The 24,540-nt window shown below is 47.4% G+C and overlaps 1 protein-coding gene and 1 pseudogene across 2 annotated transcripts in view; both read left to right on the forward strand.

The window, feature by feature from the left end:
• The window catches only part of ERMP1 (endoplasmic reticulum metallopeptidase 1), a 71,238-nt gene that overhangs the window by 18,695 nt on the left and 28,003 nt on the right, over positions 1–24,540 (forward strand). For both annotated transcript variants that reach the window (XM_088476625.1, XM_088476624.1), the window contains exons 2-5: positions 578–879; positions 2,231–2,358; positions 3,613–3,718; positions 10,841–10,987. In XM_088476625.1, coding sequence (XP_088332751.1) covers positions 594–879; positions 2,231–2,358; positions 3,613–3,718; positions 10,841–10,987 — 667 coding nt within the window. In that variant the 5' untranslated portion in view covers positions 578–593. The remainder of the gene's footprint in view (positions 1–577; positions 880–2,230; positions 2,359–3,612; positions 3,719–10,840; positions 10,988–24,540) is intronic.
• Positions 20,977–21,094, forward strand: LOC148519336 (5S ribosomal RNA; annotated as a pseudogene).

A 24,540-nucleotide genomic window follows, 5' to 3' on the forward strand; every position in this document is an offset into this window, starting at 1 on the left:
GAAATATACATCCTATCCAGAGGGTATTTATATGGCACGTTGTGTTGAAGACCAGCAGTTTAACATTGTTTGTGCTTTTGTTCCTCTCCAGTTCTCCCATTTTTTTTTTGCAATGATTGTCTTAATTTTTTTTATAGTGCATCTAATATTTTTCTTTAGTTACCCTCAATATAATAATAATATTTACATACTAAGCACACTGTATTTGCTGAAATCCTGTTTGTGGCAAACATTGTTATGCAAATCTACAAAGCCGGATTAACAGGGCAAGTGAGGCGATCGTCCAGGGGCCCCACACACTGGGGGCGCTAAAGTGGGGTTTCCATGTGGTATAATGTGGACTGGGGGCACTACAGTGTGTTAAATACATTTGTGGTGCTGGGAGTATTTACACATTATACTTTTTAATAACATCACTGACAGTTTTATTGGTAGGGGCCCCACAATTTAGTTGTCTACAAACCTCAATGCAGCTCTGTAAATCCCCGGCTGGTTTAGCGATTCCTCAAATGTTTAAATCAAAGCGAACTTTATGGTTATTTGTTTTGTGATGTTTATCACATTTTGCTTATTACAGGGTGTACTTAGAACATATGACATCTATCAACTCTAGGACAGTGGGGAGCCCTGCAAATGAAATTCATGCAGTGAACTACATATTGGACAAGGTCAAGGAAATTAAGAAGAGGAGCAGCAAAGTTCACAAAATAACAGTTGATATACAAAGGCCAACTGGATCATTCAGCATTGACTTCCTTGGCGGTTTCACCAGTTACTATGATAACATAACGAACATTGCTGTGAAATTTGAGCCAGCCAGGGGGGCCAAGCATGCTGTGCTTGCAAACTGCCATTTTGACTCTGTAGCCAACACCCCAGGTAAGAATAACATTGGTTTGTTTAAACAAGAGCAAGGGTCATCTCCCAAGCCTCATACATGGTGGTGCAGGTATCTGATGTTTAGAGACCTTTATGTATACTTACTGCATTCACTGTGTTTACATATTAATAGTAGTAACTGCTGTCTTTATAAATGGCATAGTAGGTATATTGACAAATGATACATACTAATACTCATCTTTTAGCCAGGCAAGATGAAGTCATTCTCCCACTTCACAACTTTTCATTGCTGCTATCTGCTGTGCTACAAAGGTGGCAATAATTATCTGTTGTACTTTGCACTTTGGTCATATAGAAGTAGTAACCCAATATCTCTTTATGTAGATATTACTTCCAGACATACATAGGGGCGGATTCAATTAGCCCCAAGGCTAATTGTCAGCACTGCGCTATTTTTTTCTTTTATAGTCTCAGGAGCTGCTAGGAAAAATCCACACTAAATACACTTTGGGACATAACACCTATAGATTCCAGCAATTAATGCAGAATCTGTGGCTTAATGCGCGCTACCTGCAGGTTTACCGTTCTGGGAAATTAAATTGAATATCTCCGGGCGTTAAACCCAGAGCTCTACTCTTGTAGTAACACTGTGAAATTGAATCTGCCTCATAAGGTTTGTTACTTGCATTGCTCTTCCCTTTAATGTTGAGGTTCCCAAACACCGCCATTACATTCCAGTTTTTAAGACTATTCATGCTTGAGCACAGGTGATTCAATTAGCACCTCAGTTACTTTGGTTTAACCATCTGGACTCGAGCATGGATATCCTTTAAAACCTGGACTGTAATGGCAGAATCTTAACTGATGCAGTGAATAATACATGTGATTTAGAGTACTTCACACACACACAAATGCAGGTAAACTAACACACAATTTAGTTTCATTTGTGCTTTTCATGATCTGTGCTTTTACAGATGCAATGTAATGTACTTGTAGTGCACGCTAACGCCAGAGAAATGGGGCGCGGTGCCTTCTAAAATTTTAAATGTGGCATTAATATGACAGAATGCAAGGTGGCAAAGTGCCCATAAGAAACCATTCATCCAGCTTTATTTCATGCATTTTTCCGATTTTAGCCTATAAAAAGCACACTGACAGCATATATGGATGTGGGTCAGCCCTTAGAGACTGTCTATGTCAGCAATAACATATACAGGGTGTATCACATTGTGCTGCTAGCCACTTGTCTACTTGTATACTCACATTTAAGATCTGCACCTTTGTTGGTTACAAAAACCATAATTTTTTTTTTTTTTCACTTTTTTTTTATAAATGTGTTTTTTAATAATGACTGTTATCTGTAGCAACAAGTGTTATGTTGTTGCCCCAGGAGCCAGTGATGATGCTGTGAGCTGTGCAGTTCTGCTTGAAATCCTGGGTTTTTTATCAAGTACATCTGTCCCCTTGAAACATGCAATTATCTTCCTTTTCAATGGAGCAGAAGAAAATATACTTCAGGTAATGTCAGTCATCCCCTCTGCGCTGAGATTTGAGTGGCAGATATGCAATAGTGGATGAAATAAACATTTCAACATTAAAAGGGTTTTGGGTTAACAACTCAAACCGTTTAATGCTAGCCATACACCTACAGCCCTGATTCCCTTCTACAAGGACAATGTTCCTTCAGCATTAATCCTGCAGGAAATGTTTCTCTGCTTAATGCCCTTGATTTTGAAATGACTTCCCATCATTTCTTAGCCTCATCTAGCCACAAAGTTTTGAACGTAAAAATATAAAAACTTTGTAACCCTCATAAGATGACCACACACGAATAAACATTTTATCACCTATTAATTGAATAATTTGTTTGCACACACATCTAATGGGCCCGTTTATCAATGATCAAATTCTCAATGTGATCTGGGCACGATCTTGGCGCCAAAGATCACATTGCAATATGGATCATATCGGCCAAATATATTAAGAGTACCCTCAGGGACAGAGGCTCTGAAATTACTTCCCCCGGTAATTGTTGCGATGTGTAGCTCATCTTTAGCTGTGGGGTCCAGGCGTGGTAAATCTGACCGCATCGCATCGCATCGCATCGCATTCCCTATAGAAACCTATGGGAGCTGTGGCTGCTATCGGAAATGGAGGAACCACAGCAGATATTTGATATCCCTCCATAATACATTTTGGGGATACCAATTATTTGCGGGTATCCCCCTAAAAAAGCTGTTTTGGGGGAATATTCCGTAAATAGTTGTTGATAAACGGGCACCTATATATGATAACCGTAATAGACCACACTCCAAATAGAGATCAGTTATTTATCTTTTTTCAGCGGCACAGTAATACAATATATATATTTTTAATTTGATGTAAGTTTTTGTCTGCCACACACGTAGTGTTCCTTTACTACACCTGGGCCCTCAATCCCTCTACTAGTTTGGTGCTGCTATTCTGTATGCCATGACCATTGGCCTATTACAATAGACAGTGTTTGCGATGTCCCTTTCCTGTGAACAGTGGCGTAACTAACGGAGACAGTGGAGGCTCTCTGTGTGCCAGGCTCGGAGGGGCACCAGCAATTCGCATGCACTTGGAAGTTTAGAGGATAGGGCTCTCTACGCCATTGGCAAAGGTAGTCGTAGTATATGACAGAGCTGCATCAAATTGCCTTTGTGGCCTGATGGATTAATTGATAGACTGTCTGTTTATATGCGCACGTAGCTCTTTGCTTTCTGACAAATGACTATCATCTCTGTACAGGGCAGTCATGGATTCATCACACAGCATCCATGGGCCAAGATGGTGTGTGCTTTCATCAACCTGGAGGCTGCAGGAGTAGGTGGAAAGGAGCTGGTTTTTCAAACTGGTATGTAGTCATAAACCGATATTTCTACTTCAGGGTCCATAGGGTATCCACAGGATACCTTGGGGTATAGGTGTGACGTCAGTCGCAGGGCACCAAAGAGTTAAGCTTTCAGCCTCCCAGGATGCACTAGGTCCCCCTCCTATACCCCGCCCCCGGGCCAAGGCACCTCAGTTTTAGTTTGGTGCCCGGCCGGAGTCGGGTGCACCTGTTGGAGTGGGGGCTAGAAGAGCCCCTGAAGCTTATTCTTCATGCAGCTGTGGCTGCACATCTGGATGAACAGCATGGACAGTCAGTCCTGACGTCCATGCTGTCTTCCCTACACCCCGCCGGTACCAGAACGCCGGTACTGATCCGGGGATGCTGGTGGGCGTCTGGGGTCACAGCTAGCGGTGACCCCAGATGCTCCGGACCATGGCCGGATTCAAGGGGGACAGAGGTAAGCAGCGGGGTCCCGCGGTGGGTCCCCGCTGATCACATGGTCCTAAGTCCCCAGGCAGGGGGCTCCCTGGGGACTGGCTGCAGCGTGGAGCCAGGCGACCAACCTGCGCTTCCACTACCCCCTGGGACAGCGGACCGCAGCAGAGCGGTAGCGCTGCGGCGTCCCAGGGGTTAAATGCATGCCAGGGGAGCGCGCCTTCCCTGTCTCACAGCCGGCGCCTCCCCCGCTGCACACAGCCCTCTCTGCATGCTGCCGACTGGTCCTGTGGCAGCGCTCCTCCCCCAGGCCAGCTTCCTCTCTGCTCCTCGGCGGCCATCTTCTCCAGAACGCATGGTGAACGCTGCTGGAAGCGCTGGACGGAAGCATCGTGGTCTGGGTCCCCCCGCATACCTCTCCTCCGCTGTGGTCAGGTCTGTGTATGCAGCGCTGTGTCCTACCAGGCCCTGTGTCTGTGTAGTTGAGTGATCAGCGCTGTTAGTGCAGGAATTGTTATTTTTCTGCATTGTATGTGACTGTGCTAGCGCTGCTGCCTGTAATCTTTTCTTCTCTAAACTGTCAGCTTTATTACTGTCCCTGTTCTTTCTGCTAAAGCCCTTGCGGTGCGGTGCTGCAGGGTGGTCTCTCGCCTATTTAATACTTAATTGGTGAGAGAGGTCACATACGTGGTGCCATCATGTCTGAAAGTGATTTTCCCCTCCGGCTACAGTGTACCACGTGCAAAGTACCGTTAGCGGAGGGGGAGGGTAGCGCGGAGGGCCTTTGCCGGCAGTGTTTGTCCATGGCGCGGCCTATTACGGTTACAGCACCGGTACAGGAGCCGCCCTGGGCTTGTTTCGCTCACGCGTTAACAGCTTTAGTGGGCCAGTTAGCTCCGCAGCCCGCGTTTACTCCGATGGGTTTGTCCCAGCAGTCTGTGGTGTCGTCACCCATGCAGGGGTTCCCACGACAATTGGTGGTACCCCACAGTCTCCCTATTTCCCCGCTCCCGGGTTCTCAGGAGCCAGCGTGGGTTAACTCCCTGACGAGTTCTGTACAGCACTTGTCGGATGTGTTGCAAGGGGAGTCTGTGATGCGGTCTCATAAAAGGCCGGTGGCGTCTCTGTCCGCTCCTTATGAGGATGACGAAGGGACGTCTGATGATGGGGAGATTCTAGATCCTTACGATCAGGAACCTCTCCATACTAAGGACGCTGATGCTAAGTCCAAAGTATATATTCCTGGACTTATTCGGGCGGTCCGCACAGCCTTGGTGATTGAGGACGAAGTTCCCCCAGCGGCTAAATCTAAGTATGCCTTTTTCAAAGATGTGAAGGGCGATGCCACAGTCTTTCCTCTTTCGGGTCAGTTGGTGGACCATTTAGAGGAGGCGTGGAAACAACCTGGCAAAAGATACCAGCCGCAGAGACGCCTGGCGGTGGCTTATCCGTTCGCGGATAATTATTTTGCGAAGTGGGAATCCCCTCCACAGGTGGATTCTCACGTGACCCGTCTTGTCCGTAGTGCCACATTGCCGATGCCATCCATGTCCTCCCTTAAGGATGCTACGGACCGCAAGGTAGAAATCTGCCTGAAGTCCGCTTATTCCCTTGCTGGGGGGGCAGCACGGCCGGCTATGGCCATTTGCTGGGTTGCCAGAGCGATGGAGCGCTGGGCGGATTCATTAGAGGCTTCTTTTGAATCCGACTGTCCGGCCGATCAGGCGGAGTTGATTGGCAATCTCCGTGATTCGGCCACCTACATTAACGAGGCGGCTCTAGACATTAGTACTCTGGTGTCTAGAATTTCTTCAGCAGCGGTAGCTGCTCGTCGCACCTTGTGGCTGCGATCCTGGAAGGCGGACGCAGATTCCAAGAAAGGTCTGGAAGCGTTGCCGTTTACCGGAGAAGTTCTCTTCGGTCCGGATCTGGATAAGATTGTGGCCACGCTGGCGGCAGCCAAATCTGCCTGTCTCCCGTCGGCCGCTGCTCCTTCTGGTTCTGGACCATCGTCCTTTCGGTCATCTAGGGCCCAGGGCAGGCCCAAACCACAGTCGTTTCCTCGACAGGCTGGCCCTAAGAAATCGGTCAAGCTCCGGAAGCAGGCATGGAGTACCAGACGTCCGGCCCCCAAGCCAGATGGCAAGCCTGCGGCCTGACGGTCCGGGCCTCCCTTTGGGGGATCCCAGGGTGGGAGGCCGCCTGCTACAGTTCGCCCAGTGTTGGTCGACCACTACGACAGACACTTGGGTTCTGGAGGTGGTTTCCCACGGATACGCCCTCTCCTTCCGGCACAGACCCCCGGCTCGCTTCTTCACCACGGGTCTCCCATCAGACCGGAACAAGGCTACGGAGCTGCGGAAGGTATTGCACACTATGCTCCAGGCTGGAGTTATAGTGGCGGTTCCATTCTCCCAGAGGGGCCAGGGTTTCTATTCAAATCTATTTTTGGTACAGAAACCCAATGGGTCATATCGTCCGATTCTCAACCTCAAAGCACTCAACAAGTCTTTGCGGGTCCCGAAGTTTCGGATGGAGACCCTACGGTCCATCATTCTGGCGCTGGAACCTGGGGACTACTTGGTGTCATTGGACATACAGGACGCTTACCTGCATGTCCCTATTCTTTGGCGCCATCAACAGTTCCTCAGGTTTGCAATCAGCAGCGACCACTTCCAGTTTCGGGCGTTACCTTTTGGCCTGGCAACAGCACCACGTGTTTTCACCAAGGTGATGGCGGTCATGGCGGCTTCTCTGCGGCTGCAGGGAGTCCGCATGTTGCCGTATTTGGACGACCTGTTATTGGTGGCAGGATCTCCAGAGCTCCTGTTACGCCACTTGGACCTGACCATTGCACTGCTGCAACGGCACGGCTGGCTAATCAACTGGCAGAAGTCCACTCTAATCCCGTCTCGGAGGATTCTGCATCTTGGAGCCTTATTGGACTCGGGACAGCAAAGGATCTTCGTGACGGAGGACAAGATCTCTGCTTTACAGTCAAGGGTGCGCAGTTGTCTGCACAGCCGCCGGGTGTCCTTACACTCGGCGATGAGGTTACTGGGCTCCATGGTGTCGGTGTTCGACATGGTGGAATACGCCCAGTTTCACTCCAGACCTCTGCAGCACCTGATCCTGTCCAAGTGGAACGGGCTGACTCAGTCTCTGAAGTCCCAGACGATTGTGCTCACCCAGGAGGTTCGCCTGTCCCTTACGTGGTGGTTACAGACGACCCACCTCAACAAGGGACGTCCGTTCTGGGTTCCAAATTGGGTCCTGTTGACAACGGACGCCAGTCTTCGGGGCTGGGGAGCAGTTTCGGGTCCACACTTGTTCCAGGGCAGGTGGACGCCGACAGAAGCGGAGCTTCCAATAAATATCTTGGAACTCCGTGCGGTCTTCAATGCTCTCCAGCAGGCACAGCGGTTTCTCCAGGGTCGCCCGGTGCAGGTCCAGTCGGACAACGCTACCACCGTGGCCTACATAAACAGGCAAGGAGGAACTCGCAGTCGGGCGGCTCTCGTAGAGGTCTCTCGGATCCTGGTTTGGGCGGAGCGCAATCTTCCGGCCATATCAGCGGTCTTCATCCCGGGAGTGCTCAATTGGGAGGCGGACTTTCTAAGTCGCCAGGACGTTCATCCGGGGGAATGGTCCCTGCACCCGGACGTTTTTCAACTACTGGTGGACAGGTGGGGTCTTCCAGAAATCGACCTCATGGCGTCCCGGCACAACAACAAGTTGCCGGTGTACGGGTCTCGCACAAGAGACGAAGGGGCGTCTCTGGTGGATGCTCTGTCCGTCCGGTGGACGTTCCGGTTCGCATACCTGTTCCCTCCGGTCTCCCTTCTTCCACGGGTAATCCGGAAATTCAAACAGGAAGGAGGGACGCTCCTGTTGATAGCTCCCGCGTGGCCCAGACGGCACTGGTTCTCAGACCTTCAGGGTCTGTCAGTGGACATTCCTCTGCGGTTGCCGCTACGACCGGACCTTCTGTCTCAGGGTCCTTGCCTTCACCCGGACCTGACTCGGCTGTCTTTGACGGCGTGGCTGTTGAGACGGCCATGCTGAGGTCCCGGGGGTTTTCCAGCTCTGTGGTGCGTACCATGTTACGAGCTCGGAAACCGTCTTCCGCGAGGATATACCATCGCGTGTGGCATACGTTCTTCCAGTGGTGTCGACCGAGAGGTTATGCACCGCGGGAGTTTCGTCTGTCTCGGATTCTCGCCTTCCTGCAAGCGGGACTAGATCATGGGCTTCGCCTTGCTTCTTTGAAGGTACAGGTTTCGGCCCTATCTGTCTGGTTTCACCGTAGGATTGCTACAATCCCGGATGTGCGCACCTTTATGCAGGGTGTTCTCCGCATTCAGCCGCCCTTTGTTCCACCTGTGGCGCCTTGGGATTTGGCTGTGGTCCTGAGGGCTCTCCAAGGACCGCCGTTTGAACCACTGGGCTCAGTGGATCTTAAATGGCTAACAGCTAAGACTGTTTTCCTTCTGGCCATTGCTTCGGCCAGACGTGTTTCTGAGTTAGGGGCTCTTTCTTGTAGACCCCCTTTCTTGGTTTTTTATGGGAACAGGGCAGTGCTCCGCACTTGGCCCGAGTTTCTTCCCAAAGTTATTTCCCAGTTTCATATTAACGAGGAAATAGTTGTTCCGGCCTTTAACTCACCGGGTCTTTCCGTGGGTGAGGCCTCTTTGGATGTTGTGCGGGCCTTAAGGACTTATGTTGACCGCACTTCTTCGTTTAGGAAGTCGGACGCTTTGTTTGTCCTCTTTGGCTTCCGTAAAAAGGGTTGGCCTGCTTCAAAGCAAACTTTGGCAGCCTGGATCCGTATGGCTATTTCTGAAGCTTATCTTCATGAAGGCCTACCGGTCCCTCCTTCTCTGAAGGCTCATTCCACTAGGTCTGTGGGTCCTTCGTGGGCAGCTCGACGTGGTGCCTCGGCAGTTCAGATCTGCAAGGCTGCTACGTGGTCTTCTGTCCATACCTTCGTGAGGTATTACAGGTTTGACACCTTCGCCTCTCAGGATGCTTCCTTCGGGCGGCGGATTCTCCTTTCTGCACAGGAGCGTCCCCACCCTTAAAGGATACTGCTTTGGGACATCCCCAAGGTATCCTGTGGATACCCTATGGACCCTGAAGTAGAAAATATGAGATATGGTAAGAACTTACCCTTGTTATCTCTATTTCTACGAAGTCCATAGGGTTCCACAGGACTCCCGCCCTGTCGCACCTGTGCTGCAGATGGGCTTTGCTCTGGTCACCGGTTTTCCGTCTCCCTCTGGTGAGAATGTGATTCTTGTATGTGTCCAGATCTTTGTTCTCTCTCTTCCTTCTCCTCCTCCGGCCTATGGCTTGGTAACTAACTGAGGTGCCTTGGCCCGGGGGCGGGGTATAGGAGGGGGACCTAGTGCATCCTGGGAGGCTGAAAGCTTAACTCTTTGGTGCCCTGCGACTGACGTCACACCTATACCCCAAGGTATCCTGTGGAACCCTATGGACTTCGTAGAAATAGAGATAACAAGGGTAAGTTCTTACCATATCTCATATTTTCTAAATGTAAAAGCTACGTAGTTTGTAGACGTGTAAGGTATTATTTATTGTTAGTGTCTCTGATTTAGTAACACTTGTGGTGTTTTTTATTTTTGCTCCACACTGGTTATAAACCTTCTCATCATTGTACCCTTTTCTGTGAAATAAAAGCAAGTTATAAGTCTAAATTAGTTTTGTGTTTTGGCCTTCGCTCGCAGCTGGCCGATTTTCGCATACGTACGCATTGCATTGAGCGATCTGGAAGCGTTCACTCGTTGCACATAGACAGCAGAGTGAGTGACAGGAGAAGCCGTTTGTAGGTGGTAACGGGCTGGCCATTAAAAACGGGGGAGTGGAGGTGCGAATGCAGGCGTGCCTGAGGCATGTATAATTAACAGGCAGCGTCATAGTACACGTCACCTGGTTGTATTTAACACTGAAAGGATCGCAGTGCTTGCGGTAGGGTATGCTGCGTTCGCTTCCGATGGTGCTCGATGTACTGATGGTTGCATACACTTCCTGGAGATGACGTGCGCAAGTGGGCATCTTAAGACAGGCTGGTGGGTGTCTTCATACACTGGGAGATCGCACGCCAAGACATAGTGGGCATGCCTATGCCTTGCGATCGCCTGCCATGCCGTCATTTAGACGAATTTGCATACGCATCGAGCGAGCGTACGCATCTAGCGAGCGGGTCTGAATCGAGCCTTTTTCTTTATACAATTCATTATGAGCCTGTTGTATTATCTCTTGTCCTGTAGTGAATTGTATTTGTTTATTAACATTTATTTATATAGCGCTGCCATGTTCTTTTATTTATATAGCGCTGGCACGTTCTTATTGGATTGAAATAGGCAATACACTGGGCTGCAAAAAGCAGCAAACTATGGCTACACTGGGATCACAGAGGCTGTGGTCCTCTCTTGTATATATTTGTGTCTGTTTGCTCATTTATGATTTGTGTGTTTCTTTATATATTTTATTTATAAAGACTACTAGCTGACTTCATAGTGCTTGAACAAAATATATTTTCTTGTTACAGAATCTGTGCAACATATTCAGTAGATAATGGTCACAAGGCAAGACTTGTCAGTGTGTACATCTCTATTGAGAAGCATTACATGCAGTTTGTGACAAATATATTTGAAAAACTTTATCTCTTTGTTACTGTCCTGACAGGCCCAGAAAATCCATGGTTGGTACAGGCTTATGCAGCGGCTGCCGTTCACCCTTTTGCTTCGGTGGTGGCTCAGGAGGTGTTCCAGAGCGGCATTATTCCTGCAGATACAGATTTCCGTATATACAGGGATTTTGGAAATATTCCAGGTTTGTTTTGACTTTGATATGGTTAAAGTTGTAATATTTGTTTTTATAAGCTATTGTTTCATGGTTTATAGACCTGAGTCATACCAGTTTGGCAGTTTTTTTGGTGCAGTTTAGCGAATGTTGGAAATATTTGCTGGCCGGAGATGCGATACCCAAAGGTATGCGATAGGAAGGCCTCTGAATGGTGCGATCGATGCTAGGAAACCATTGACGGAATGCCCATAAATGGTTCAAACCAATTGTTATGACTACTTTGGGACAAGAGAACACGGCTGGCCAATCAGGTAAGGGGAGCGTGACTAAGCTCTGCAATGGTTAGGGGAAGGGATAAGCACAGTGCATCCTGCTCCAGGGAAAAATCAAACCCCAAAACATTGGCGCATCACTGCCATTTATGGTAGTGAACCATTAGATCTCCGCCATTGTTGGCTGTCCGTAGATGGTTGCTAACCATTGATGGTCCATGGCCATCCATAGTATGCATTGTACTGTATTGTGTTGTGTTTTACATTGAGGTTCAGTTATGTATGCAAATGGCTATACTGTATAGGGTCAGAGAAGCACAGCAATGTAATGTTCACAGGAAGGTGTTTTTTTTGTTTTGTTTTGTTTTTTTTTGCTGTCAAATTTTCTTTTTAAAAAGCCAAATCAATCCATATAATGTCACAGTCTATCCAAAGACACAAGCAAATCAGTGTTTGGCTTGTGGCCACATCATGGAAATAGCTGTTTATGTTCTTTCATTGCTCTTCAAGGTGTGTACTCTTTGGTATGTTTTGTGTTTAAACATCATGGATCCATTGCAGGCTGCGTGCCTCTATGGCTGATTCAGAGTTCAGTGAGGACTTGTAGATGAACTGTGGGCTATGCTGAGTCGTGCATACAAAGAGACTTGTCTGATTTCAGATGGATCTCTTGCACCAGGTGTAGGGGCGGTGTGGTCATATAGATGTGTACAATTCTGCATATGGTTAGATATCCGCATTTTTCAGTGCACACAATGCGCAGGATCATTTGCGCGCAACTGTGTTGGAACTGAATTTTGTGCAACTCTGAATATCTGTACTCTTGCTTTATAAATATTCTTCTCCTAAACATGAGGAAAAAATGTGCCTTTTACATTCACTTCTCTGCAGTTATTCCCATCTCCTTTTAGATTGTAAACTGATTTGTACAGGAACATTCATGCAATATTGTATGGGTGTTTAATACATAAGCAGCAGTGTTGTTTCCATCTCGAATTTGTTGGCCCTATTGGATAACAATGTTTCCTCGCATATATCTGTCATAAGAATACCCTTGTTTTACTCTTTAATATGCGCCCGCCAAGTTTCAGCAGTGATGAGAATACACAAACACACTAATTCACAGGATCTCAAACTCGGTCCTCAGGACCCTTAACAGTGTATGTTTTCCAGGTCTCACAGAATCACAAGTGAAATAATTAGCACCCCTTGTGGATCTTTTAAAATGTGTCAGTGATTAATGACTACACCTGTGCACCTTCTGGGTGACCTGGAAAATTTGACCTGTGTGGGGTCCTGAGGATTGAGTTTGAGAACCCCTGATCCCAGAAAAAATATATAATTTTGTTCTTTCCCTGTACTGTGATTTAAATTGTGCAGTTATGTTACAGCTCTCTCTTTAGCAGATTACATTAGATTACGTCAATCAAAATATGCCTTTACAGCCATTTACACTCTTCTGTAGGCCACTCAAGTTCTAGGAGCGTTATGACATTTTAGGGTGGAGAGTATTTGAAAAAAAACAGTGCACAATTTATAGAGGAGATGAAGTCCTGGGCTCTACCTAACTTCTGGGACCATCTCTACAATTGGGGAGCTTGTCTGCTTGTCAGTTCCAGTCACAATTATCATAAGCTAATTGCGGCATAATCCATGAAAACCAGTTTTTTGGGGGATAGTTCCAAATATTAAGTATCCCCCAGATGTATTATGGCGGGACCTCCAAAATGTGTGGTGTTCCCTCCATTTCCGACAGCAGCCGCAACCCCATAGATTTTTTTGGGGATGGACAAATGCTAAATTGAGCGCTCCTCCTCTGAGGTATACAAAATAGCCACTTTCAAGAATAGTCCAAAATTCTAGACCGTGTTCGTAACTCCCTTTTGATGAGAGCATTTCTTAGTAACAAAATGTCTTTCCGAAAAAACAAACAATATTCTTTTTTTCAACACACTAGACAATACCCCTTTAGTGTCAAACAGCACCTCAAAGAAAACACAGCAGGAAATCTCCCATCGTGAACTACTGTAAACTTTATTTCCGCTTTTAGTACATAATGTACATCATAAAAAGTAAAATGAAACCAGATGGCAGCGTACCAGAATAAACCTTTTTAGAAAGGCACAGTGATGAGCATTAGGGGTGATAATGCTACCCCAAAACTTTCACCTTCCCTGTTATGACCGGTCCCTTCAGAGGTTCCAGGTAATGGTAGCTCCCACAGATAACCAACGCGTTTCAGCTAAATAGCCTTTGTCAAGGTGTACCTGTGCTTTTTAGTTTTCAACATGTATAGGGGAATAGTGCTAGTCCTGCCCTCCCCTTGTGTTATGGGTGTGGTATGGGATAAACATGTATGCACCTGTTCCTTGGTCTCTATAGTCACTATAGTGGGATTCCTATTTGGTAATGTAACAGATTGCTAGTTCATGGTCCTTTTATAAAAACAAAGGAATGTACCTTTCAATGTTCCTAATTTGCGGCCGTACACCCCACCTCTTGGAACGCACACCACTTCCACTGGAAGCTCCATCATTTGCTCCCTGTCTCTCATGGTTGTACGCTCAACACGCTGGAACGCACACCGCTAGTTCTGGACTGAGTCTGTCCGATCAGATCAGCTATTTACTGTAAAATCCCAAAAGTCAGTAGTCATTAGGTATGATACCTGGGATATACCAATACCTACTTTGGAGCCAGATTCTGATTATAATATATAACTTCTTTTGCACATCCATCAATAAATATATTAATATTTAAAAAGGCACATGTATATAAAAAATGGGGGGATGCAATGCCTTCAGATTTACCAAGCTCCTGCAGCTAACATCATCTAAAGATGGTAGTGTGCTTCTGTAGCCTATGGCCTATATCACACTTGCCGGTTTTGACCGGGCGGCAAAAAGCCACCTGGTTTTTTGCAGTGTGTGATAAATAGTGGTGACTGAAAGCAGGTTCCTTCTTTCACACGGCACGGTCGCCGTGTTGCAGCCGGGAATATCCACTGTGCATGACTGCTGCCGTGCCGTGTCCGTCCCATCCCTGCACGCCATTGGTGTAAAGGAAACAATGTTTCCTTTCACACACCGGCCGGCAAAAAAAATTAAAGAAATTTAAAAGCTGTTCAAAGCCGCTGGTTGAGAAAAACTCACTGAGGAGCTTATTCAGACCCGGTCGTTAGCTCTCAGAGCTCGCAACCGGGTCGATGTTGCTCCAGTGCGCATGCGCGAGACCCGGCTCCGTCGTGCGCATGCGCGAGACCCGGCTAACAACGGGTGATCCGTCGCTAGGGGTCACTTAGCAGACGGGGCGAGCTGTCGATGTTGAGTGACAGCTCGTTCTGTTTGCTGGGCGGGCCGGGGGCATACCCGGCCAAACGGAGGCATTCCTGTCGGAACGCTTGCCGTTTGGGGCGGCCCCACTGACTACATCAGTGATGTCAGTGGGGAGCTTCCTGTTCAAACAGAGCCGGAAGCTCCCTGGGGCTTAAGGTTAACAAAACCCTATCTTAGGGTCTTGTCCTAAGCCCCGATGGTCGCGATGGTCTTGACCATCACCCTTAGCGGTCGTTAGAGTTGTGGGTGTTAGGCTGTGGGTTAACGACCGACATGGAGGCGGCCGTTCAGGATGCAAGCGGCCGCCCTGTTTCAGAACGACCGCTTGCATCCTACGACCGCCTCTGAATGAGGCCCTGAGTGCCTGAAAATAAAAATGTCTGACCACTGCCTGTTTTTTGGCCGGACGGCCAAAACCGGCAAGTGTGAAACTGGCCTATGGTCTACACATCGCAAAACTAGCCGGGAGAGGGCTCCAGAGGAGCACTCCCTGGCATTGGCCGGCGTGCGTGCGTGGTCTGCAGACCACGCATGCGCATGAGTCCCGGCACAGGAGTGAAGAGACCTCACTCCCAGCACATCGCATGGATGGAGGACTTTCTGAGCCCCTGTACCTATGTGTGCTCTTTAATACATGTTAACGGTATTATCACATACTACAGTGCGATCATGGATGCTAATATCGTGCTGAGTATGCGATTACTGATAAATGGGCCCCCATAGTCTCTCAATTTAACTCAGGATTCCAACAGGTTTTTCTCAAGACAGCTGTCTCTTAGTTACTTGCTGAGACTCCTTTTAAGGTCTCCTGTCTGACACACAATGGGCCTCACTAGATTTTCACTTGGCTCCGTGCTGAGCGTCTCGCCAGTGGAATCCTCTTGGGACAGACCTTTCTCTGGTTTGGCTTTATTACTTCTGCTTTATTATTGGTATCTTCTTTCTTTATAACAATATCTCCACACAACCTTCCTCACTAGAGTTAAACAGATTATGAATCTCTTTTATGGGAAATTAAAGCCTTTGTTGGTCACCAAACAGTAACCATTATTCTCACTACCCCTCTTTTATTGTTTCTCCTTTCACACACTATTGTGCCTAGAGGTGTCTTGCTTATGAGATTTTGCGACCTCCTACTTGGACTGTCTTATTACTAGCTTGTTTTTCAATCTGTTTTTGGAACTCTCCCCAATTGAGAACTCTCCTCATCAGAAAGGGGTGAAAGCATCCACTGTTTTGGCAAGCACGCACGACCATGTCTGTTACTGAAGAGCTTCTTTTCTGTTTCTGCTTTATTCAACACTAAGTTGTACTTTTCCTCATTTGCTGGAGAGCTGTTTTTCAAGCTGGGTGACTTTTTCCAAGACAGCGTCTCTGTACCTGCAGAAGCCCGCCCTCAATACTTTCAGTTTAGCAAGAGCCAAATTCTGTTGAATTAATGGAGACGTTGTTATATATATATATACATATATATGTGTGTGTGTGTGTGTGTGTATGTTTGTTTGTTTTATTGACATGGGGGTGGGGGTGGGGTGTACTCTCCCACCTCCCGCCAAACCCAGACAATGCATGAAAAACAATTAAAACATGGATTATAGCCAATGTCATGACTAAAAAACAAGACTGGAAATTTACAAACTTAGTCCAGATAAGAAGATAATTTATACAATCGTCCAATGAACTAATTGCAATCTATAAATTACTCCCATATTCTTGTTCGTGGGCAGTCGTTCCCATTAGTGATCCTGTAACTGCTCCTATGGCGCTTAGATTTTCCTGACCATGCTTTAATGCAGGAATTGCCAAGTTCCTTCGTCAAAACATTCCCTACTTTTTACTGTCTTTCCTCTAGAAATGTATTCCTTTCAGTTAGGAGCTCTATAGCTGCTTTAAAAGTATCCTACCTATTCTGCATTGTCTGAATTTGTTCGTGAAAGTTTCCAAATGGTACTGAACCAAGTCCCCACATTTGTAACCCAAAAAAGAGGTTTTGCACATTTTTTCTTCTGCACTGAGATGGTGAAAACTATTTACTGCTTTTATCTGCTTAAATTTCGCATGTGCGATAAGCCGATACACACAAGGGTAAACTTTCTACCAAAACGTGGCTTTTCGCAGCTAATTGAATCTGGCCTTAAGTCTTTCTGTAACCTGTGAGTATTCCATTAAAGAGTCGTTCTTTCAACAGTTGTGTGTGCCTGTTTTCCCTCTGATATGACTTTATACACTCCCTTACTGAACTATTGCACATTTTTGATTCAACGTAATAACTTCTTGCTATTTCTTTGTAAGTACTACACCGTGTTCATGCTTTTCAGAATAATCCTCTATTTCAGCCTCCTCAAGGAGTTGAGTCATAACTCCTAGTTTTGTCTCCTTACAAGCAGTGACCGCTACATTAAGAGCCCTTCTTTCACACTTTATTTCTTCCTTCCTCTTGTCTAAATGATACTCCTTAAGGAGGGTTTTATTTATTAATTTGTACAGCGCACACATTCCGCAGCGCTTTATAGAGAATATTTGGCCTTTCACAAGTCTCTACCCCAGTGTGGAGATCCAATCTGTATTCCTTACACATGCACATAAGGGCCCATTTTTGTAGGGAGCCATTTGACCTACCAGTATATTTTTGGATTGTGGAAGTAAACCAGAGCATGGGGAGAATATACAAACTCCACACAGTTAGGGCTGTGGTGGGTATGGAGCCCAGGACCTCAGCGTTGTAAGGCAGTGATGCTAACAGTTAAGTTGTGTACACACGGTATGATATCTTTGAACGATAATGATATATCGTTCAGTTTATATGCAATGAATGACTAACGATGTGCGCTCCCGGATGGACGATAACGATTACTTTGGTCGTCCTTACATGCAGGCCAATCTGGACGATATCGTCAAGAATTGCCTATTCAGAGATGTGGCAGGATGACTTCACTGAAAGATATCTTTCAGTGTGTACACCCAATATCGTTTGTCCTGCACTACAGAAAGTTCATGGAAAATCTTTCAACGATATCGTCCACTGAACAGATCGTACTGTGTAATCACCTTTACACCAACTGTGTTAAATAACTAAGTTGGTTTGAATATACAGTCTGCATCTGCAATTTATTGAAAAACAACAATCTCTTTAACCTGACCCAAAAGTTTTGTCGAACTTTATTCATATAGTCTAATTCTTCCATACTGACTATCCACTCCTGGAATACCTAACACCATATACTGCCCAGAAATATTCTTTGCTTTACTTTCCTCTTGCACTTTAGATGTCTTTCTCCGAGAACCTCTTTGCAAGTCAGTATTTTGGAAATGTCATCCTTCATCATACTACAGAGGAGTTAAAAAAACAAAACAAAAAACCTTTTAAATCTCAACATCTGTGTTGGGCCTGAGATTCTCCGCTAGGGAACATCGAGCTAACTACATCACACCTTGTGATCACATTATTAAAACATTTTCCAACACATAATGAAGGTGTTTTGTATAGTACACACGGGATGGGTACGGGATGTCTGTGCTCGGGATGTCGGCGGTTAGAATCCTGACGCCGGCATCTCGACACTGTTGACTCTTTGATAAAGCTCTCATAATAACTGTTTTATTATTCAATACCTGCATACTACGGCAGCGCTGACATCACTCTGATAAAGCCCATAAACAGCAGACGGCTGGAGACCTCAGCTGAACACTGCCATTAGCTTCGGAGAGCCAGGTAACAGTGTGTGCCGATTTGCGGCCAGCCTGTTGGTGGATGCCATTTACTTACTAATGGCAGAGCCCTCTATATGTTGGGACCATTCCTATTTATGTTCACATCATTGTGGCTCCATAGATCGTGGGCTGTGGATATCATATTGTTTGTCCGAGGAGCACCTTTTCTACCACACTAATGAGAGAATTTATATGTTGAAATCCATTTATCACAGCTTATGGAACGTTGATACATAAAGGATTCTCCCTATCATACATCTTCTTTATTTTTTCTGGATAATTTAATTTCTCCTTCATCCACTAGGGGACACTGGAGTTCAAGACAGTGGGGTATAAACGGTGGTAGAGCAGAGCCTGGCACTTTAAATAATTTAAAAGTGTGACTGGCTCCTCCCCCTCTATGCCCCATCAACCCCAGTTTTTAGAATGTGCCCGAGAGAGCCGGTCGCACATCTGGCTGTCTCCAGCCTTTTTCATATTTTTTACTAAACAAGCATTGAGGACAGGCAGACTGCTTGCTGTGACAGTCTGCCTGCTACGGGGGAGCCGCCGGGAGGGCACCACACGGCAACTGCAGCCTGTGTCCGGTGGCCCTGAGGAGGGGGCACCAGCAGATGGAGTCATCGGACCCTGCGAGGACCCGCCACTGCTGACACCGGCATGTGTCCGGGTTCCTCGCCGCCCCCTCAGCCCAGCATCCCGGCCGCAGCAGCCCGTAAGTATATCCCACCACTCCTGACTTGCTGGAGTGGTGGGCGAAAATGCTGGGCTCAGGACAGCGCGCGCTGCGCGACTGCTACACAGCCTCCTTCCCCCTGCAAGGAAAACTGGCAGTGTCGGAGCTGCTGATGAGACCCGCTGCTGCACTCGGCAGTCAGCGTCCGGGTCTCTGGCCTAGCCTAGCCACGATTCCCCCTCCTATTTAAATGAGGGGATGGATAAAGAGACCCCTCAACGTTGGTGACAGCGCGGTGCTAGCCGCATTTGTCACTGAAGACTCCTGCTCCTCACTCCTATATGCAAGGAGGGAGACTGCCGCGTCCCACTACTCCCATAACGGGAGTCTGCAGCCCCGCTATTATAGCCCTGCATAACGGGGCTGGGGCGGGGCTTAAGGAGCCGCTCAACGCGGCTCTAAGTTGCCGCGCTGGTGCTTGTATGAAAGCATCGGCGCTGGCTTATGCTCATAGCCGCTGGAGAGCGTGGTACAGCGCTCTCAGCGGTTGGTTGCTGTGCCGGTGCTTGTTTGAAGAAGCACCGACGCTGGCTCTCACAGCGCTATGCCTGCCTAGGTAACATAGCGCTAGTAGTGCAGAGTCCCCGTTAGCGAGACGGGGGTGATTTACCGCCATTAATGTGGCGTTGGGGGCGGGGCTTAGCGGCGACCCGGCCAAGGCCAAAACGCTGGGCTCAAGGACAGCGCGTGCCGCGCTGCGGTTAGAGCTAATAAGTACAGCTGCGCCTTTGTACGGGCTCCCCCTTCAGTAGTCTGCACAGCAGCAGCATCCCTGAGGTTAGTAAGCGGCTCACTGTAATAATGCCGCTTCCCTGTACAACACTCTGGAACATCCTGCCTGAGCAATGCCAGCAGTCAGTTCCAACACAGGTGGGCAAGCGCTGACTCCCCCCCCCCCCCCCCCCCCCCCCCCCCTGCTCAGGAGAGAGGCTGGAAGACAGGACCTGCCATAGCTGAAATCGGCAGAGTCCGGGTCTCCTGCCCCTTCCCCAGCATGGCTGTTAGTAGGCTGACAGCAGTGAGGTCTGTATGCTGCGTTGTTACAGGGAAGTGCGGGCGCTGTTGCAGTGCTTGTACAGGGAGGAGGCTTTCCGGTGGCGCGCACTCCACGCGCTACAGACCTGTGCCCTCCATTTCAGTATGCGGGCTAGGCATAATGCAGCACTGCCTTAGCGATTAGCAGCTCTCTTCTATTAACAGGAGGAGAAGCTGCGTTACGCAGCTCCTGGCTGTGCTGAGCAACTTTACATGCCCGCTCCTCCAAATGCTGATTTAACCCCCCTCGCTTGTGTAGGAGCCATGATCGCTCCTCCCGTGTTATCGGCACCGGCTGGACCTTCAACTACTCCGCTTTTATGCGGTTCTACTGCGGGGGCAAGTAGCGCTGTGTTGACTGGAGTATATCCGTGGCTCACATAGCGTGGTAATTCAGGAAGGCATACAGTCCAGCGACTACAACAGCGGCCCCTGCTTCCCTCTTATGGGCAGCAGTATCTACCTGCACACAAGCAGTACAGCTCAGTGCACTACCTGCAGCAGGGAGTGCTTTAGCACTGGTCTCCTACGAGACCCCTCCCTTTTTGGGAGTGCTTCAGTAAATAATAAGGGATGTCCGTCACTGTATGACAGGAGTATTCCCAGCTAAATACGCTGTGCTGACGGGACACGGTCCCGCCATTTTGCCAGACAGTGTAGTGGTTAGCGTTGCTGCCTCGCAGCAGTGAGGTCGGGGGTTCTCTTCCCACCGTGGTCCTAGCTGTGTGGAGTTTGCAAGCACCGGGTGTTACCTCCTGTCATGGCTTCCCCTTGGTTCTATAACAAAGGGCGCCTGGCTTAACCTAATTAAAGATATATAGTATGTATAGTACTTGTACTAGTCATTGTTCTGGTTGCTGGGGCCAAAACTTATGGTTATAGCTTACCCGTAACCAGGGTTAGCACATTATTGCGTCCCATCCCCAGGCTTATGCCTCATAACCCTGAACACGCTCTATCTCATCTGATTTTGGAAGCTAAGCAGGGTCAGGCCTGGTTAGTACTTGGATGGGAGACCGCCTGGGAATACCAGGTGCTGTAGGCTAATATAGGTGCCAGCACATATACTACATTATAGGCTGGTTTTAAAACCTTCCAGTTCTGTATAGTGCTAGCTACTGTGCATTGCTAGTTAGCAGAATGGGAACTAGCCTAAACCCCTGTTTGCACTATAACACCGCGTTATGCGGTTCTGAGAGGGGCCAGTTACTCAGCCGGTGCACATTCCCGGCTAGAGGCGCTGGGCTGACGGGACACGGTGCCGCCATTGCAGCGCAGGGTAATACCCACTGTCGGGCTTTCCCTTGGCTTTATAACAAAGGGCGCCTAGCTTAATCTAATGGCCTGATATTATAGCCTGTGGTGGTTACCCCATGGTGTACTAGCTACTCTGCCTAAACTGAGATTTTTGATTCCCTCTTCGAAAAACGGGTTAATCTGGAGCTAAAATAGCTCACCTGAAGCACGCACGCTCCTAACATATAAGGCGAGTACACCAGTAACAGAAGTCCCAGGAACGACACCAGTCTGGGACAGCACGCTGCTAACACATCTTGCCTCTATGCCATAACAGAATGACGGACACACGCGACACGTGAGCAGCCTCCCGGCGTGGAGGTAGGCCACTGTATATATATATATATATATATATATATATATATATATATATGTGTGTGTGTGTATGTGTATATATATATGTATATATTGTATTTTATACCAGCCCTGCTTTAGAATATATACATGCTGGAGTGAATTTGTCCTTCCATGGCGCTAATTATGCTCATGTTCTATTTTAAATATTATCGTCACCTACTAAACTTGTATGTAGGTACACGTATGCATATGTGGATATCGCTTCTTATCCTTACCATAACATACTAGCATAATTAAAGATGCTGCGATTGGAGGCTGGACGCTCCTGATGTGGTAGTTGGTACAATTGTTGGTACAGTTGTACGCTTTACACTATCTCTCCCTAGGTATTGGGTTGTGTGTGTGTGTATGAATATATAATGTTTATACTTCCACATTTATTACGTTAACCTATTATTCCACGGATGCGTAGCCGTCTGGGTTTACCAGAAGCTGTAGGCTATATCCATACCTATTATATGGTGGTTCTATAAACTAGAGTCAGGTTCTGCAGCTTACATAGTGATAGTCACAATTCCCTGGGCATTGCTTCCAGTATGGACCCTACACATGTCCTGGGGCGGCGCCCCATTCGGGGGATCTATTATCATTACAACTACAGTGGTGCACTTGTATTAATATTTCCGAATAGTTGGAAAAAAAAAAAAAAAACTGTTTTTTGTTTAACCCTAACTGGGGTTATCACCACTGCTATATCCCTTCTTACTTGAGATAACCAACGCAGTCTAAGTACAGGTACCCTTCTCAGTATCTATTCCGGTACTCCATATTTTTGTCGCATATCTCAATAAAATGAGTCTCAAAAGGGCCCTTAGGTACAATTCATACCATGAGGCTTGGGCCGCCCACAGAACAGGCTCAATTTAGAGTCCTGTTCTACGACCTTCTTGTCTCCACTAACATTTTATTAGTTTCCACAGTAATTTCTACTGCACTTCTCCAGACTAAGGTCCGTGCTGTGGAGCATTGGTCCTAGCCCACTGAAGCTACTCTTTATACCTAACGTGGCGGGTTGCTGTGTGATAAAAAAAGGTCAGTGACATTCTACATAGCGTCCAGAGGGCTTCTGGTCGCTCACAGGTAAGAGCTTACCTCACTAATGCCTAGGAAGATGCTCCTATTTCATGCAACCTGACATACATAACGTTAATTTCCCTTACGGAGCCTAGCGGCTGTCCTAGCAGCCCTCTGCTCTTTTAATCAGTTGGCTCTACACTTTAGAGTTTCCCTGGTGTGTGGGTGCATAGTTGGTACATTGAGATTAGCGACACTATTCTACTAGAATCTGTGTTATTGACCAAAGCGCATCTCTGGGCTAGTGCACATCTTTACATAAGTGTGACAGTCACTATGTTCCATGCAGGGGGCCTGGTTGGGTTTTCCTGTTCAGTATCTGTTGATATTTTATCACACTAATAGGTACCTGACGGGTACTTTCATGGTTGTCCTGCTGCCCTGGCCTTGCTGTGTGGGATGCTTCCCTATATTGGTAGCTCTCCCTGGGTGGGGTTACATTCGTGCTCCTTTACTGCTAAGTTCCTGGTTGTTTTCACACTATGTTCGGGCCGGCAGTTGGTACTGACTACGCACTTCCATCAGGTTAGAAGTTGTCTTTTTATCCCTGTTTTCAGTATGGGTTATACTGCTGTCTGACCCTCTGAAAGGAATTGTAGTCTCCATCCTCTCGTATTCGCCTCTGCCTCATGTCCCGTGGGATCTCCACTCGTTGGAGACTTCTATGTTATAACCTTTCCGCTGGTTCACAACTTTGTTGCAGTGGGACCTCAAGGATCGTTCAAAGCGATTGTTCGGTCTTGTCTTTGACCTCCCAGCATACTCTTTATTGGGAGTCTGTGGACAGGATCAACTTTGTATCTGTTGATTGCTATTGTCATACTTCTATCTATATGATTATGACCAGAGGTGCTGGGATTCTGCTGTCTGCAGCTGTTGCAGTTTCCTGTGCAGACTCTAGTACGATTCATGAGGTCTTCTCGTTTTCTGCCCTTCTCCTATGGATTCTTGTTGGAGGTCTCTCCTACCAGCTGTCTGGTTTGGTCTATTTTCAGCCGCTTCTCAACTGTGATTGTTTTCTCACCAGCCGTTCTGTTCATTTTGGCTTCCGCTGTGCGTACGTTGTGGAAGTTCTTCTGTGACTGTCTTCTGAGGAGTAGTGTTTGTCTACTGTGCTTTACGACACTTGATCCTCTGCCTCTGCTGGGCCTATTGTTCTTGGCAGTCCCTATTTCGGTTTGGCCGAGGGGTCAGCAAGTTCTCCGCGCTTCCCACCCAGGAGGTTGACTTTGGGGCGTCCCCACTGTCTTGAACTCCAGTGTCCCCTAGTGGATGAAGGAGAAAACAGGATTTTGGTACTTACCGATAAATCCCTTTCTCTGATTCCACAGGGGACACTGGACGCCCGCCCAGCGCTGCGTACCTGACGTTTTGTTGGGTCCATTCTATGGTTGTGTGACTGCATGGTTCCCTGTTCTCATTCAGTCGGTCTTGTTCCGTTCTGTGGTCTTCTCCTTCTCCTCGTTTTCTTTTCTCTTGTCCTCCGTCTCCTCTCGGGCTCAGTTCTCAAACTGGGGTTGATGGGGCATAGAGGGGGAGGAGCCAGTCACACTTTTAAATTATTTAAAGTGCCAGGCTCTGCTCTACCACCGTCTATACCCCACTGTCTTGAACTCCAGTGTCCCCTGTGGAATCGGAGAAAGGGATTTATCGGTAAGTACCAAAATCCTGTTTTTTATGGAATTTTTTTTTTTTTTTTCATTAAGTCCCCGGTGGAATATTAATGTTTATTGTACGGTCTCTTTTGAAAATATTATTTATATA

This window comes from Taudactylus pleione, unplaced genomic scaffold (assembly GCF_031769625.1).
Source record: "Taudactylus pleione unplaced genomic scaffold, aTauple2 ptg000190l, whole genome shotgun sequence".
NCBI classification, from domain to species: domain Eukaryota; kingdom Metazoa; phylum Chordata; class Amphibia; order Anura; family Myobatrachidae; genus Taudactylus; species Taudactylus pleione.